Below are 14,993 nucleotides of genomic sequence, written 5' to 3'. Positions count from 1 at the left end.
TCTAGTGATGAAGGCCAACATTCCATTTGCCTTCTTAATAACTTGTTGTACCCGCAACCCAACTTTTTGTGATTCATGAGCAAGCATTCCCAAGTCCTCTGCACAACAGCATGCTGCAGTTTTTCACCATTTCAATAATAATCTGCTCTTCTATTTTTCCTTCACCTGGACTGTAATTATTTCTATTGTTTGGAAGGTCAAAGAGGGAGCATAAAAATAGATCTAAAACGGCCGATGCACACAAAGACACCAATTAAAACTTTAGCAGCAATGGACACTGTCCTATGTAACAATAAATTATAGTAATCAAAGGTGCAGTCGATTACATGGAAATCTACAGCACAGTACAGGCCCATTGGCTCACAGCGTTGTGCCAACATCATAACAAACTCCACCAACCACTTTGAATTTCCCAACTCTATAGCCCTCCATTTTTCTCTCTTCCACATACCTACCTAATAGTTCTCTTAAAAGATCCTTTTTTTACCTGCTTCTACCACTGTTGCCAGTATCGCATTCTATATGGCCACTACTCTGTGTGAAGAGCTCATCTCATATCCTCCTGTATATATTCCCAAGCACCCTAAAACTATGTCCCCTGGTGTTAGCCATTTCAACCCTGGAAAAAAGCCTCTGACCATTCACATGATCAATGCCCCTCATCATCTTGTCAGGTCACCCTTCGACCTCCGTCACTCCAGTGAGAAAAGACCAAGTTCAATCAACTTATCCTCACAAGGCATGCTCTCCAATCCAAGCAACATCCTTGTAAATCTCCACACTGTCTCTATAGCATTCATACCTTTCCTGTAGTGAAGTGACCAGAACTGAACACAGTATTTGGGGTCTAACCAAGGTCTTATACAGCTATAACATTACCTCTTTAGCTGAATTAAATTCCCAATGTCATCTAATAGTTTCTTGACTCAAGTCCGCATAAAAGAATACTCTATTATTTTGAATCATCATTGAAGTTTGACTTTGTCGGGCCTTCTGCACTGCCAGTCGTAATATCATTTCTCTATCTTGGTATTTCAAACAACGGATTAAAACCGCCCATGGTAACTGTCCTGGAAACGGCTTCTTCCTTAATGCTCTATGTGCTCGATCCAACTCCAGACCTTCCGGAAAAAAACTCCTTGCCCAACACCTCAGGGATCCATTTCTTAAAATTTTTTATCAGGTCTTCTGGAAGACCCACTATTTTTACATTATTCCTCCGACTTTGATTTTCCAATGAATCAATCTTCTTCAATAATTCCTTTTTCTGAATCCCTCCAGTCTGCAAAAGAATCCTCCACTTTTTCCATTTTTTCCCTATTATATTCCACTTGATTTTTACATTTAAAAAAAACTGCTTCCATTTTTTTGAAATGATCTTGCACAGTGTCTACTAATTTTATACATCTATTAACATCACGTTTAACTACAGTCATATCTTGCTTCATATTTGTTATTTCTTCACACATAGTACTTATTTTAGTTTTCACTTCCAAAAATCCTTGAGTCATCTGCTTCGACATATTCTCCATTTGGTAAGCAATCCCTTCCAAAATAGTAAACACAGAATCCAGTCCAGGTTTCATCATCTCCCTTTGAGGCCTACCTTCTCTAGTCTCAGCCCCTATTTCTTCCTGTGTACATTCCAGTAAAGTTAAATCCTCTTCTTCTTCAACCACAACTGGTCCTTTTCCGGTGCGGCTGCAGGTCTGGATACTCGACGACGGCGCACCGACCTCATCAGGCCGCTGCCGCTCAGGTTCCCCCACAGCCCACACCTTTTCCAGTAATTCACGCATCCTCAAAGCACCGCGCATGCCCGGCAGAACCATCGATTGTGCAGGTGCGTCCTCCGATGCTACACTGCGCGCCCCCGGACCACTAGGCAACATCACGGGCTCGAAGGCTCCTCTCTCGGCCAGACCGCCCGCACGCCCAGCTTCACGAGCACACAAGTCAGTGCCAGTATTACTGGTGTAATACTTAGTCGTGCAGGAGTCCTCTGAGGCCTGAGGGCTCCCATCGACGACTCCGTAGTTTCAACTTGACAGGTAGACCTCAATTCTTCAACACTTTTATAAGGTCATTTCTTCTGTAATTGTGCTTTTTACTTTTTCACATTAGTAGCCATTGTAATCCTCCACTATTCCAAAAACTGTAAATACTACTTTTAACCACTTTTATAAATTTTAAAATCAGGTATTTAAAAATCTAGCTGGGGGAAGGTGGAATAGAAGGTGGATGTCTTCTACGCCATCTTGCCATCTTTTCTTGTGCAAGCTTGGAAGTGGTACGTTCGTTTTACAGATGGAGGTTTAATACAATGTTATTGAAAAAACCAGAGTTTGTTACTTTTGTTAAAGACAGATTACTTTGTTTTTGGCTGAGAATGTTAATTCTGTAGATAGTCGTTTTGTACTATGGGATGCTTTGAAAGCTTATTTGAGAGGGCAGATTATTAGTTATAATACAAAAGTTAAGAAACAATATATGGCAAAAAGTTTAGCGTTGGAGAAACAAATTGCTGAGTTAGAGAAAGATTTTCAGAAAGATGTGACAGAAGATAAAAAAGCTGCTTTAGCGAATTTGAAACTATATTATAATACATTACAAACTTATCAATTTGAGCTTTTAATTAATCGATCTAAACAGCGTTATTATGAATTGGGTGAGAGGGCACATAAGGTACTTGCATGGCAATTAAAAACGGAACAGGTATCGCGGACTATTAATGCTATTAAAAAGAATTCAATAGTTACCTATAAACCTCAGGAAATTAATTACCAGTTTTATTCATTCTATCAAAAATTATATACTTCTGAGGGGAAGCAGGACAATTGAATATTATTTATCCAAATTAACATTACCGGTATTAGGGGAGGATGATGTTATGGAATTGGAATCGCCATTTACAGATTTTGAGATTAAGAAAGCTATACAGGAGATGCCAAATAGAAAGTCACCAGGGGATGATGGATTCTCTGTGGAATTTTATAAAATCTTTTATGAAGATTTATCTTCTGTACTTGAGGATGTATTACAACAAATAACTGAAGAACAGGTGTTACCAGAATCTTGTTCGAGTACCTTAATTACTGTAATTCCAAAAAAAGATAGAGACCTGTTGAAAGTGTCTTCGTATAGACTTATTTCTTTATTGAATAAAAAAAAGCTATAACATTACCTCACTGGGCTTGTGAATTTGATCCTAATGTTAATGAAGGCCTACACACCATATGCCTTCTTACAACACTATCAACCTGTGCAGCAGCTTTGAGTGCCCTATTGACATGGACCCAAGATCTCTCAGTTTGTCCACACTCCTCAGAGTCCTCTCAGTATCATTGTCTTTAGCCTTCAAATTTGATCTACCTCGCACTTTTCTGGGTTAAACTCCTGCCACTTCTCAGTCCAGCTCTGCATCCTGTCAATGACCCTTTGTACCCTATGGGAATCCTCCAGACTATCCACAACACCATCCACTTGGTGTAATCTACAAATTTACTAACCCATCCCTCCATTTGCACATCAAGTTTATTTATAAAATTCGCAAAGAGGAGGGGGTCTCAAAACAGATACCTGAGGAACACCACTGGTCACAGACCTCCATGCAGAATATGAACCATCTACAACCTTTTCGGGGCAAGCAAATTCTGTATCCACAAAACAAGGCCTTCTTGGATTCCATGCCTCCTTACTTTCTGTAGACAATGAGAGTCCTCATGTCAGGAAGAGCAATGGCGGCTCAGAGGAGCAGTCAGATGTGTCAAGAGAATCTCTCTTGGTGAACATGTGTATGCCAGACTCAGTAATGTCAGGAAGGCAAGCGAGGGTTAATGGTTACACTGCTGTGCCTGGAGTAAAGAGAGGAGGAAATGGCAGGCCATAGAACATTTTTGAAAGGCAAGTAAAACATTTAAATTAGACCATGTAAAAACAATGCAAAATACTTCCAAACTGCAGGAGAAACAAAAATTACAGAAATTCTCAAAATATTGGTACTTGGTTGTTCAAGTTTTCCTCAGCCTCAACATGAGAATGGTCACAATGGAAGTGGTAGAAGAGAAGGAAAAAATGTACATTCTCATCCAAGTAAGTAGAAAAGCCAGCGGAGGATTGAAAACCAAGTTCCAAGTCCAAGATATACTGATGAAAAGGAATAAATTGGTAAACAAGATTTTTACAAGTTGTCAGAAGAAAATATTATAGATGGAACTAACATAGTCAACATAGTTACCTTTTCCCATTTGCTGCTGTTTGTAGTTTGATACCATATTTCAAATAACTCTGCATTCTGTCCATCTTTCCAGTATATTGTGGAAATGAAGGATGTACTGCCATTAAATTCTATCCCACTGAAAGTGGGAGCATTGGGTTTCACTGAAAAAATAATAGATTGAAGCTATAGTTGCTGCATGGATACAAATATATTGATTTATAAGATCAGGTACTGAATTTTGTTTCAGAAGTAGAAACATTAAATAAAGGTCGAGAAGACAAAATATAGAATAATTGAATATAAATGCAGACTGAGTTTTCAGTAGGAATACATTTCAGATACTTTACCAATGATACTTTATCAAGCTTTTAAGCTTGATACCAGATACTTTATCAAGCTTTTAAGCTTGATTATTGTCCTTCGTCAGAAGGTGCCATATTCTAGAGAGGTCTGTGTGCCATTTTCCCATTGCTTCAGGGGAAGGATATCTAGATATACAGGCATACAGAGGCTACACAGCAAGATGCAAAAACAATGGCAAAGGTGGTATGCTTTGGATCTTGGGCAGCTCCTTTACGTCTCCACACTTTGATCTTGCCGTTACACTGATGCAGGTTAATCTCGATCTCATCTGTCCACAATTTTTTCCCAGAATTCTGCAGTTTATTTTAAATACTTCTTGGCAAACTAATCTGGCCATCCTTTCTGGGGATAACTAGTGGTTTGCATCTTACGGTGTTTCTGTTCATAAATTCTTCAGTGGACAGTAGTCATTGACATGTCCACACCTGCCTCCTGAAGAATTTTTCTGATCTATCAGATATACGTTTGAGACTTTTTCTTCATTATGATTAGAAATCTTCGGTCATCAGCAGTGGTCTTACTTGGAATTCTTTGCGATTATTGAGCTCATCAGTACGCTCTTCTTAATGCTGTTCCAAACTATTGATTTTGGGTATCCTAAGGTTTGGACAATGTCTCTTACTGTTTTATTCTTGTTTTTCAGCCTCATAATGGGTTCTTTGACTTTCACTGGCACAACTCTGGTCCCATGTTGAAAATGCAACTACAGACTCCAAGGACTTCAAAAGCTTAGAAGCAAGCCTAACTCTCTTATATCTGCTCCAATGAAGCAATACCCGAGTACTGACAAATGCCAGTGAAGCCAAATATCCAAAATATTATGGTGCCCTGAAATGAAGGGACTATGTATAAAAGTGCTATAATTGCTACATGAATAAACCAAAATGTTTAAATACCTTGAATAAATTTCCAAACGTGCACTTTAATTGCTTGATTACAAATTGGTAACTGTGGAGCATAGGGGCAAATAAAGGAAAGAAGTGTCTGTCCCAAACATTATGGAGGGCACTGTATATCTTTTCTCTTCAGCATCATGCAGCAATGGTCCTTCCATTTTGTCCCCTTTTTCATATAACCCACAGCTACCCCATCCCCATCCACCTACTACCCACACCGCATCCCCTCTCCCATTTGATTCCATCTTCACTTCCCCATGAAATGTTTCCTCTACTGGCCATCTTCTCTCTCCATACTCAGTCATGATGCACGGTTACGACCTGAAACACTGATAGTTCCATTCCTGCTCAGATGCCGAGTCTCTCCAGCAGCTTGCTTTTTAAAATTAAGGTCTGCAGTGATGTTATATTTACATGAAACTATTTCAAACATGTAGGTTTCCTGAACGAGACAGTGCACATTAAATCAACTGATTAAAACAATCATTGCTAATGAACCATGGACTGACCATTCAACCAGACCCAAAATTAACCACAATATCCTATTGCTTTTAAATTCAAGCAAGACGCCTATTTCTTGTCGGAAGCCTCAGTATAGTGACTGGTCAATTTGTTATATGATGAACTTTTATTTAAACTTGCATTTTACTAAATTGAATTTATGACAAATATCCTATTTGTCACACAAATCTTACATGCAGTTTTGCAATTATCAATATATTTTTATACTGCTTTCTGTTTCATATTCCTTTCTGTCACTTACTGCATTCTCCATGATTCTGCCCCTACACGATAAAACACTCAGGCACATAGGACTGCACGGATTGGTCTCATTTTCCATAATCATGGTAATCTAAAGATCTACTGGCTGTCTTTTAACTTGCTTAATTTCTTCACATCTTCATCTCCCTCCCCACCTCATTTCCTAGCCTCCTATCTCCTGACATCTAACTTCCTCTCATCCTCGAACCCAGAGAAATCAGCTTTGACCAGCAGCAGGATCTATGCCTTTTGCCCCATCACTGGGTCTTCACCTTCTAAGAACAGATGCTGAAAATCTAAGGTAGAAAAAGCCAAAAATACTCTGCAGCTCATGCAAAACCTGTGGACAAACAAACTGAGTTAACACGTCAATTCCTTTCAGCAAAACTAAGACAGTTTTAAAATCAAGCACATTTTAAACTGCAGAGAAGGGTTGGTGAGAAAGGGAATGTTGTTATCAATCTCTAATGTTTAAGAGACATTTAGACAGGCACGAATGGGCAAGGCATGCAAGGGTAGTGACTTAATGAGAGCAAATGGGATTAGTGCACTGAAAAAAGAACATTGGTATGGACATGGCTGGCTGAGCCACCTGCTCTATGGTGTATGGCTCCAGGACTCTGTACAAAAGGAGACAGAATGATGCAGGAGGACGGAGTGCTGGCTGAGTGGGTAGTTAATGCTTGTCAATCACAGTTGAACTGAGTTGGCAGATGTAATTACAAAGGAGATGACAAGTCTGAAGGAGAGAGGGAGAATAAAAATCAATGCATTGCTTTGCTTTGTTTAATTCTCTGTTCTTTAATGCCCAATTTTGATAAAGAAACTGGGAAGCCAGCTTCCTACAAAAATCCAACTCTCCTTCCTTACTTGAACAAACATCTTTCAGAATGAAAAGTCTCACCCAATCAAGTTAAATTTTCCTCTGGCCTCTCAGCTTCATTGGCATCAAGAATTGAGACCAAGGATCTTACTGATGATTGTTGGAAGGGAAGGCCAAGGGACTACACACCTGTCCGCATTGATGGGATGGAGGTGGAGATGATTAGTACTTTCAAGTTCCTGCCAGTCCATTTCTCAGAAGCTCACTCCTGAAGTCACTTTCTAAAATGTCTAAGGAGACTTGGCATGTTGGTTACTCAACTTTCTTCAGGTGCACTGGGAAAAGCATTCTGGCTGACTACATCACAATCTGGTTTGATAATTCATGTACCCAGGTACACAAGAGGCAACACACATAGCCAGATCCATCACTGGCTCCAACCTCCCATTCATTGAAGACATCTATGTGAGGGCTGACTTAAAAGGACAGCAAAATGATAAAGAAGGCCCTCATCACAATCTCTTCCCACTGCTACCTTCAGTTAGAAGGCCTGAAGACCAGCACCTCTGGGTCCAAGAACAATTTATTTCCAAAGGCCATCAGGCTCTTGAACCACCCCTTTGTGCACCAATCCTGGACTGCTCTGTTACCACCAAAGGATTGTCCGCACTAATGTAATGCCTTACTTTCTTGCACTATGGAAACCGCGAATACTTTCTATCTTTTGAATTAAACAAAATATCTGTTCAGCTGCAGCAAGAGTTTCAGTGCATATTTATGTAGTACAATGTATATGACAATAAACATTATCATTATTTTGTATCTTGACACCAACTCTTAGGATTTGATTTTTCCCGCAATATTCATTGAAGCTCTCAATTGATGAGACTTGTTGAATATCACCCTAAAGCATAGATCTCCATTAACTTTACTTGAACACATCTCATATTGCAATTTATGACACTCATATATTCATCTTATACAAGTTTCAAATGACCACTTTTTCTATCTCTGCATATTCTCTAATGGTTGAATGTGGCCAGATCAAATAAACCAAACTGTTGGTGTAATATTGCACACATTCATTCCCTCCAATTAGAAAGCATAATGATTACATTCGTGATTTAGTTATCTGCAATATTTATTCACGGGAACGTTAGTGTACAGCTGGTTGCTAAACAATATGGATAAATGTTGGCAGAATTCTTAGATGTTAAGTAGTAGTAAAATCATTCAGTCTCTTGGCCCAACACAAATTATGATGATTCTGCGCATTTAAATGATTGAAACCTATTACATACCAATCTCATCCAAGGTGAAGTTCATGACTGCTGAAGACTGATATCCCAACTGGTTTGATGCAGTTACCCAAACTGAGTAAGTAGAGAATGGATCAAAACTATGGCCAGATTCACAAGCAAAGCCCAGTCTTTGATGTTCTGGCATCTTTCTGGGTTTTGTGCATTTTGCAGTTGATCGTTCTGCAGTGGTAGCTGAAGCAGCAAAACTGTGAGATTCATTTCTGAACCTGAAACATAATAGTCACAATTGATAAAACATTTGTAGGTAAAAGATGCAGAACCTCATTTTCTGCCCTGAAAAAGAGAACAGGCTTTGCAATAACCGAAGTGTTCATTCAATTTCAAAGTTTCACAAGTTGTAAGAACGATTTTCACCAAACCATTCTTCACCCACACCTATTATCTGCTGGAGTGCAGGATTTAAAATATAGCTGCAAGTTTTGTCGCAATTCTAAATGGTAATCGAGACAATCAGTCAATGTTTCTGCACACTGAACAATACAAAACAGTATAGTCAGAGTCTGATCTAATAACTACCATCACACACCAATGCTTGATGGAAACAAAAGCTCCTCTTAGTGACAAAGTTTCATCGATTTAAATGGAGAAGTTTGAGTGAGTTTTTTTATAATGCAAATTTTTGCTGGAGAACAGAATGTTTTTCCAAAGGAAGTGGTATGCTATAAGTGGAGAAACACAGAACAGTTTCATTTTCTGTCCTAATGACCCATAGTCCTGTAGGATACAATGTTCCATCAATGTGACACCACAATGTGACATCAGGAGGCAAGTTGCAGCAGGGAGAAATGAAGAAGGTGAAACATGAAAGAATTTGTGAAAATCCCAAATCAGGGTTGAATGATGGAGATCTCATAATGGAAAGCTGGAAAACTTATGGAATTGTGGTGGAACACTCTATTGCAGTCATTGTACTGGGTTGGTCCACTCCCGATACTGTAACTCCTCTCCCTCCAGGATCCTTACTAAAGGCAGTATCGCCCAATCCCTTCTGTCAGTCCTGTCTTGGAATCGGGCCAACAGCATTAAGATATGACTGTATGTTTATAGCAATTAAAGCCTATTAATCTCGACTTCTGGTCTGTCAGGTCTAATTGATAGAGCTACAGGAATATATTCCCCAGCAGTTTCACACGATGGGTTACTTTTGTATATTTTATGGAGGAGCAGATTTTAAAGCAACATGACCCTTCCTCATTCATTGCTTTCTTTAGCACATATTTACCTCTTAACATTTATTTAAAAGTTTAAGGGAAACATGTTAAATCTACAGAAGCATCTTACCACAATACTGTTTTTGTCCTGATGTGTGTGGCCTGTCCTGCATCCCAGGTACATATGACATCACCAACCCTGCCCTTCTGAATGCATTCTAGGTTTCGGGGTTGATCTGGAGGATCTGAAGTTGTAAATTCTTAGTATATTTATCATAACATTGAAAGTACTTTTATACAATGACTTTTATACAAAGGCAGCGATTGGCAAACATGAAAAGCATTGAAAAGATGCACAGATGCATCTTAAAGATGGAAAATACATGTCTGCTTAATTAATATTTGCAAATAAAAATGACACATCAACAGGTTTGGATGGAAGAATAAAAGCAAGACCCACTAATTCAAAAGATCTTTTAACATTGCATCTGGGAGTCAGGATGGGAGAAAAGGAAGGTAAAAGAGAATAAGAATAAGCAAGGCAGAGAGGCCACAGAAAGAGTCCACCAATCTTGTCCTGAGATTTGTGCCGACAATCTCTGCCACAGAGGCAGATGCTCAAGATCTAGATTCTTCAGAAATTCAGTATATTCAGCACAGTAAAGTAACTGAACTTCTTTGCCAAATGTTATATTAATCAATAAAAGGAGAATTTTAATCATTAGACAATATTTTAAAATTAGTATCACTTACTGCCAGCTTTAATATCAATCCCACAGATCAAATATTCAGTGTGGCAAAGCAGTTTGCATGCAAAACTGGACTTCGGAGTTTCAAACTTTGGAATGTGTGCAGTAATTGCGTTGGCAGAGACTTGGACTGTAAAAAGCTGCCTGGTATTGCTTTCAATAATATAAAGCTGTTGGGCTGCACATTCATTGTAGAATGATCCCTTTAAGATACATGATATGTTAATGCTGGATCCAAGCCTGATTATTGAAGCAGGGCTGACTTGCATTTCCCCAGTAGCACAGAAATCTGCAGAAAGAGAGTTATTTTTGAAATTGTGTATTAAACTTGATTCATTTGAAGAAAGCAGCAAATTATATTTCCATGATGATGGGTCTGGACCTCTATTCATCGATTCAAAATTTAACCTGTGTTGCTCTAGACAAAGGCAAATTAATCTTGCTCCTTCCAGCTCACCATCTGGAAATATGTCATTTTATACATCTTAATTTAGTCTTCTCAGTTTTCTTTGTTTCAAAGAAATAAATTTTTATATTAAAAACAATTAACTTGTGTTTTAGAAATCAGTGAATATATTTCAGCTTACATTGACAATTATAATTTCCACTTTGGCATCCTTATAATTTATTCCTCCTTTAGGAGAATGGCCACAATTCAGAAATACATAAATAAATCAACATTTTGAAAAAATACAAGATTGAACAATGCGTAATACAGTGGGACTTATTCTTTGCGTCACATGGAATAAAAGTTGTCTCTCTCTACATTTAGAAAACTATTTTCTGAGGCCACACAAAGGAATTATATTCTCTGATCAAATATGTTTCGAATCCAAGCAAATTATTACTAATCATTTGTGGTCAGTTCAATGGGAACTCGTTCCTGGGCATTCCATTTCAGGAATTATTTCAGTGCTTCTAGGGAAAATTTAAAATACAATTTATTCTTGTTGGCTTCATGGTAAATGCAGGATGATTTGGCACACACATTGCAGGCTTTTGTGTAGATTACACGTGACCCCTTGTGGAGGCACAAGAAGCCTTTCTGACAACACGTCATTCATAACACAATAACTAAATATAGTGGGTGCCAGAAATCAGAAGTGAAAACAGAAAATCGGGAAATATTAAATTGCTCAGCAGAAGCTGTGGAGAAAGAAAGCATGATATTTTACGTTAGTAAATTGTCCTGATGGGAGGTCAGTGAATAGAATACTTCCTGCATTTTCTGTTTTATTTCCGGTCACAGTGGTCCACTGAAAACAAGAGCTTTGGGAACAACAGGATTTCCTAATGCATTCATACTGCTGAAAGTTCACTCCTCATCTGGCCTATTACTTATTTTTCCATCAGGTTATACTTGATTATCTTAGGCCAGCATTTGATGTTAACATATATTTGCAGGGCACTACTGGTAACCACAGAGACAAGCCAAGGAAACGATAGGATTTAATACACAGAAGAACCTTGCTGGCCCGGATCCCAGGATAGGAATGGCATCAAGGGAGAGGTGGCTCGACCTTTATGGCCCAGGGCCAAGGGGGAGCAGTCATAGGGTATGAGCCATCCGTGGACAGGCCAGCTCCCTATATACAACCGATAATGATAACTATATACAATGGAGGAAAAATATTAACATTCTTCAATAGGCTAGGAGCTTGAAGATTTACTCCTAGTCATCAATATACATAATTAAAACAGTTTAGAGTATGCTTACCAGCTCCTTTGGACTTGCACAACAAAATGATGCTTAGATTAGTTATCCAAAGTATTCCAACAAACTCCATCAATTAACACAATTTGAGGATGTAGGTTATTTCTGAAAAATTATACAATATTGTCAGCTCCAAATGTTAAATTTGATTATTGGTTCCTACCTCCCTACCCTAATGTGTTTTTTTCATTAGTCTGTCAGATAGAAATTAAATGAGTCTGAAGCAGGCTGCACCCTGCTCCCACCAATTTAACCCTTAGTTGACTGGTAGAGGCTTTAAGTATGGAAACAGAAATATCTGCCATGTCTACTGGAAAAAGGGAGAGGAAAGAGTTGAAAAATCTTTCTCTCTCCCCTTGTAAATAGTCAGCAGATGAATCAACTCACAAAGGAATCATGCACAGTTCGGGGAGAAGAGTTTAAAAATAGTGTTCACGGGGCTTGGCACTTTTGCGGACCAATCAAATTGCAAATCGTCAACAGGAACAAATAAAAGTAAAAGCACCCAAAAATGCTATTGTGTGAGTGGGCCACTATAGGAGTGGGAGCTCTGGGCATTGGCTCGAGGGGCTTTGACAAGCAGAGGCCGAGGACATACTAAAGGCAAGGTCAGGTAATAACCCAGAGTAGGTAGTGGAGATGGCAGCTTAGGCAATGGAATGCCCCAGTTGTAGGACGTGGGAAATCTGGGTCAAAACAAGTGTCCCTGATGAGTATACCTGCAAGAGTGCATTCATATATAGATCCTTACAGTTCCACGGGAGGCTGGATGAACTCAGAATCACTCGTGAAGCAGAGGGGGTAATAGACAGGAGCTACAAGGTCATGTTTGGCTTGCAACATTTTCGGTTGCATTGACTGACATACTTTGCATTCTCTGTTGTTTCGATGACTCTGTCTATGGAGGGCCACCAGACATGCATCTGAGCCAGTGCCCTCATTCGTACCATTCTCGTATGGTTGTGGTGTAGTTCTGATAACATGATAGTTTGCCATTTGACTGGAATAATTGTATGGGTACCCCATAGTAAACATCCTTCTTTGACTGATAGTTCATAGCAGCATGTGTGGTAAGGTTTTAGATCTTCTGGAATGACTTCAGATTCGGGCCATTAAGAATAAAGTATAGGATCTTGCTTAAAGCCTCTTTTTGGGTTTCCTTTGTGATTATCTAGACTGTTATGGGCACGTTAAATTTGTTCTTGGTTGATGCCTGCTGCCTCTGCTATCCATTTAATCATTTCTTCTCGTTCTGTCTCGGGTAATAAGGCATCTGCATGGCTGTTGAGTGTGCTTGGTTTATGTTTTATGTCATAGTTATACACCGCTAGTAGCATGGCCCATCTTTGAATTCTGGCCGCAGCTAATACTGGTATACCTTTGTGTGGCCCCAAGATTAAACAAAGAGGCTTGTAGTTTGTGATCAGAGTGAATTTTTTTCCATAAAGATATTGGTGGAATTTTTTTTTTTTTTTTTAAAGACCAAAAATAATTGCCAATCCTTCTTTTTCTAGTTTGGCGTAAATGCGGGGGTTTGCTTGTGGTTAATGTCCGCGAAGCATATACTACTGGTTGCTCACCTTTTTCCTGTGATTTGGAATAGTACCTCTCCTAGTCCCACTGGTGAAGCAACCACGACTGGTGTAATTTCTTTACTAGGGTCGTAGTGGATCAGCACCTTATTTGTTGATGTTAGTATTTCCTTTAGTTGATCGACTGTGTTTTTAGTTTCTGTGTTCCAATACCATGTTTGATCTTTCTTGAATAATTGGTTCAGTGGGCTGCATAGTGTAGACACATTAGGGATATGTTTTCAGTAATGATTAACAAGTCCTAGGAAGGACTGTAATTCCGATTTGTTGGTTGGGTATGGGGCCTTGCAAATGGCTTCTGTTCCTGCTGGATTCATTTGCATCCCCTCGTTGTCGATTGTAAAGCCAAGGTATGTTACTGAGGGGAGCATGAAGACACATTTGTCCTTTTGTAATCGTATATCCTGTTGTAGTCTCGTTAAAACCTTTTCAGGGTTTTGTAAGTGTTCACTGTCATTTCAGCCCGTGATGATGACATCATCTAGGTAACACCCAACTGAGAGTCCATGTAGTAATTTGTCCGTTGTTGTTTGAAAAATCGCAGGTGCTGCTAAAATTCCGTATTCCCAGATGGATATTGATTATCACATATTCCCATGAATTTTTTTGTCCAATTCTATTTGTTGACATGCTTGTGACAAATCTAGTTTTGTGAACTTTTGCCCTCCATTTAGTGCTTGGAACAATTCTTCTCCCTTGGGCATGGGTGTTTGGGTATTTTGTGTGATGGATTGATGATGACTTTGTGAATGCGAATTTCACTGTTTGCTTTCATAAGGGTAGATGGGCGCTGCCAAATCGCTGTATTGTATTGGTTCTAATATGCCTTCATTTTTTAGTCTGTTTAATTCAGCTTCAGTTTTTCCTTCCATAGCTTTGAAGAATTTTGGTTCTGCATTATCTTTTAATTTCAGTTTGGCTTGAACACCTTTGATTTTTCCCCAATACACACCAAAGGACATACATTAAGAGTGAAAAGGGGAAAAGTTTAGGGGGAAACTTCTTCACACAGAGAGTCAGAGAGTAGTGGGAGCAAGGAATGAGCTGCCAGCTGAAGTGGTGAATATGGGCTCATTTTTAACCTGTAAGAATTTGGACAGGTACATGTCCAATAAACTGCAACAGACTTCTCTTGCATTTCTTCCTGTTCACTGAGTAATAATTCTTCTTCTGAGCTAGTTTCTTGAAATTCCTCCACTATTCCTGCTGCTTCTGCTCCCATTTCTCATTCCTCCACTACAGTTACTTTTACTCCCCCCCCCCCCTCGGGTTTTGGGCTTATCCTCTGCTGATCCAGACTCACTGGACCAACGAGCACCAGCCCCCCCCTCCCCCAGGAAGAAAAATACTCGGAATAGTGCGTATGTGTGAAGACTCTTCTGCTTCCACAGAGGAACATCGC

The 14,993-nt window shown here is 39.2% G+C and overlaps 1 protein-coding gene across 1 annotated transcript in view; it reads right to left on the bottom strand.

Moving 5' to 3' along the window:
• Nucleotides 1–3,921: 3,921 nt before the first annotated feature.
• The window catches only part of LOC138765317 (interleukin-12 receptor subunit beta-2-like), a 32,184-nt gene continuing 21,112 nt past the window's right edge, over nt 3,922–14,993 (bottom strand). Inside the window, exons 2-7 of the mRNA XM_069942361.1 lie at nt 12,003–12,104; nt 10,290–10,574; nt 9,667–9,781; nt 8,365–8,591; nt 4,238–4,380; nt 3,922–3,957 (exon numbers count right to left, since the gene is read on the bottom strand). Of these exons, the coding sequence (XP_069798462.1) occupies nt 3,922–3,957; nt 4,238–4,380; nt 8,365–8,591; nt 9,667–9,781; nt 10,290–10,574; nt 12,003–12,072 (876 nt within the window). The 5' untranslated portion in view covers nt 12,073–12,104. The remainder of the gene's footprint in view (nt 3,958–4,237; nt 4,381–8,364; nt 8,592–9,666; nt 9,782–10,289; nt 10,575–12,002; nt 12,105–14,993) is intronic.

The sequence above is a fragment of the Narcine bancroftii genome, chromosome 5 (assembly GCF_036971445.1).
Source record: "Narcine bancroftii isolate sNarBan1 chromosome 5, sNarBan1.hap1, whole genome shotgun sequence".
NCBI classification, from domain to species: Eukaryota; Metazoa; Chordata; class Chondrichthyes; order Torpediniformes; family Narcinidae; genus Narcine; species Narcine bancroftii.
Note: the sequence above shows the minus strand (reverse complement) of the source record. Positions and strands in the feature narration are given on the sequence as shown.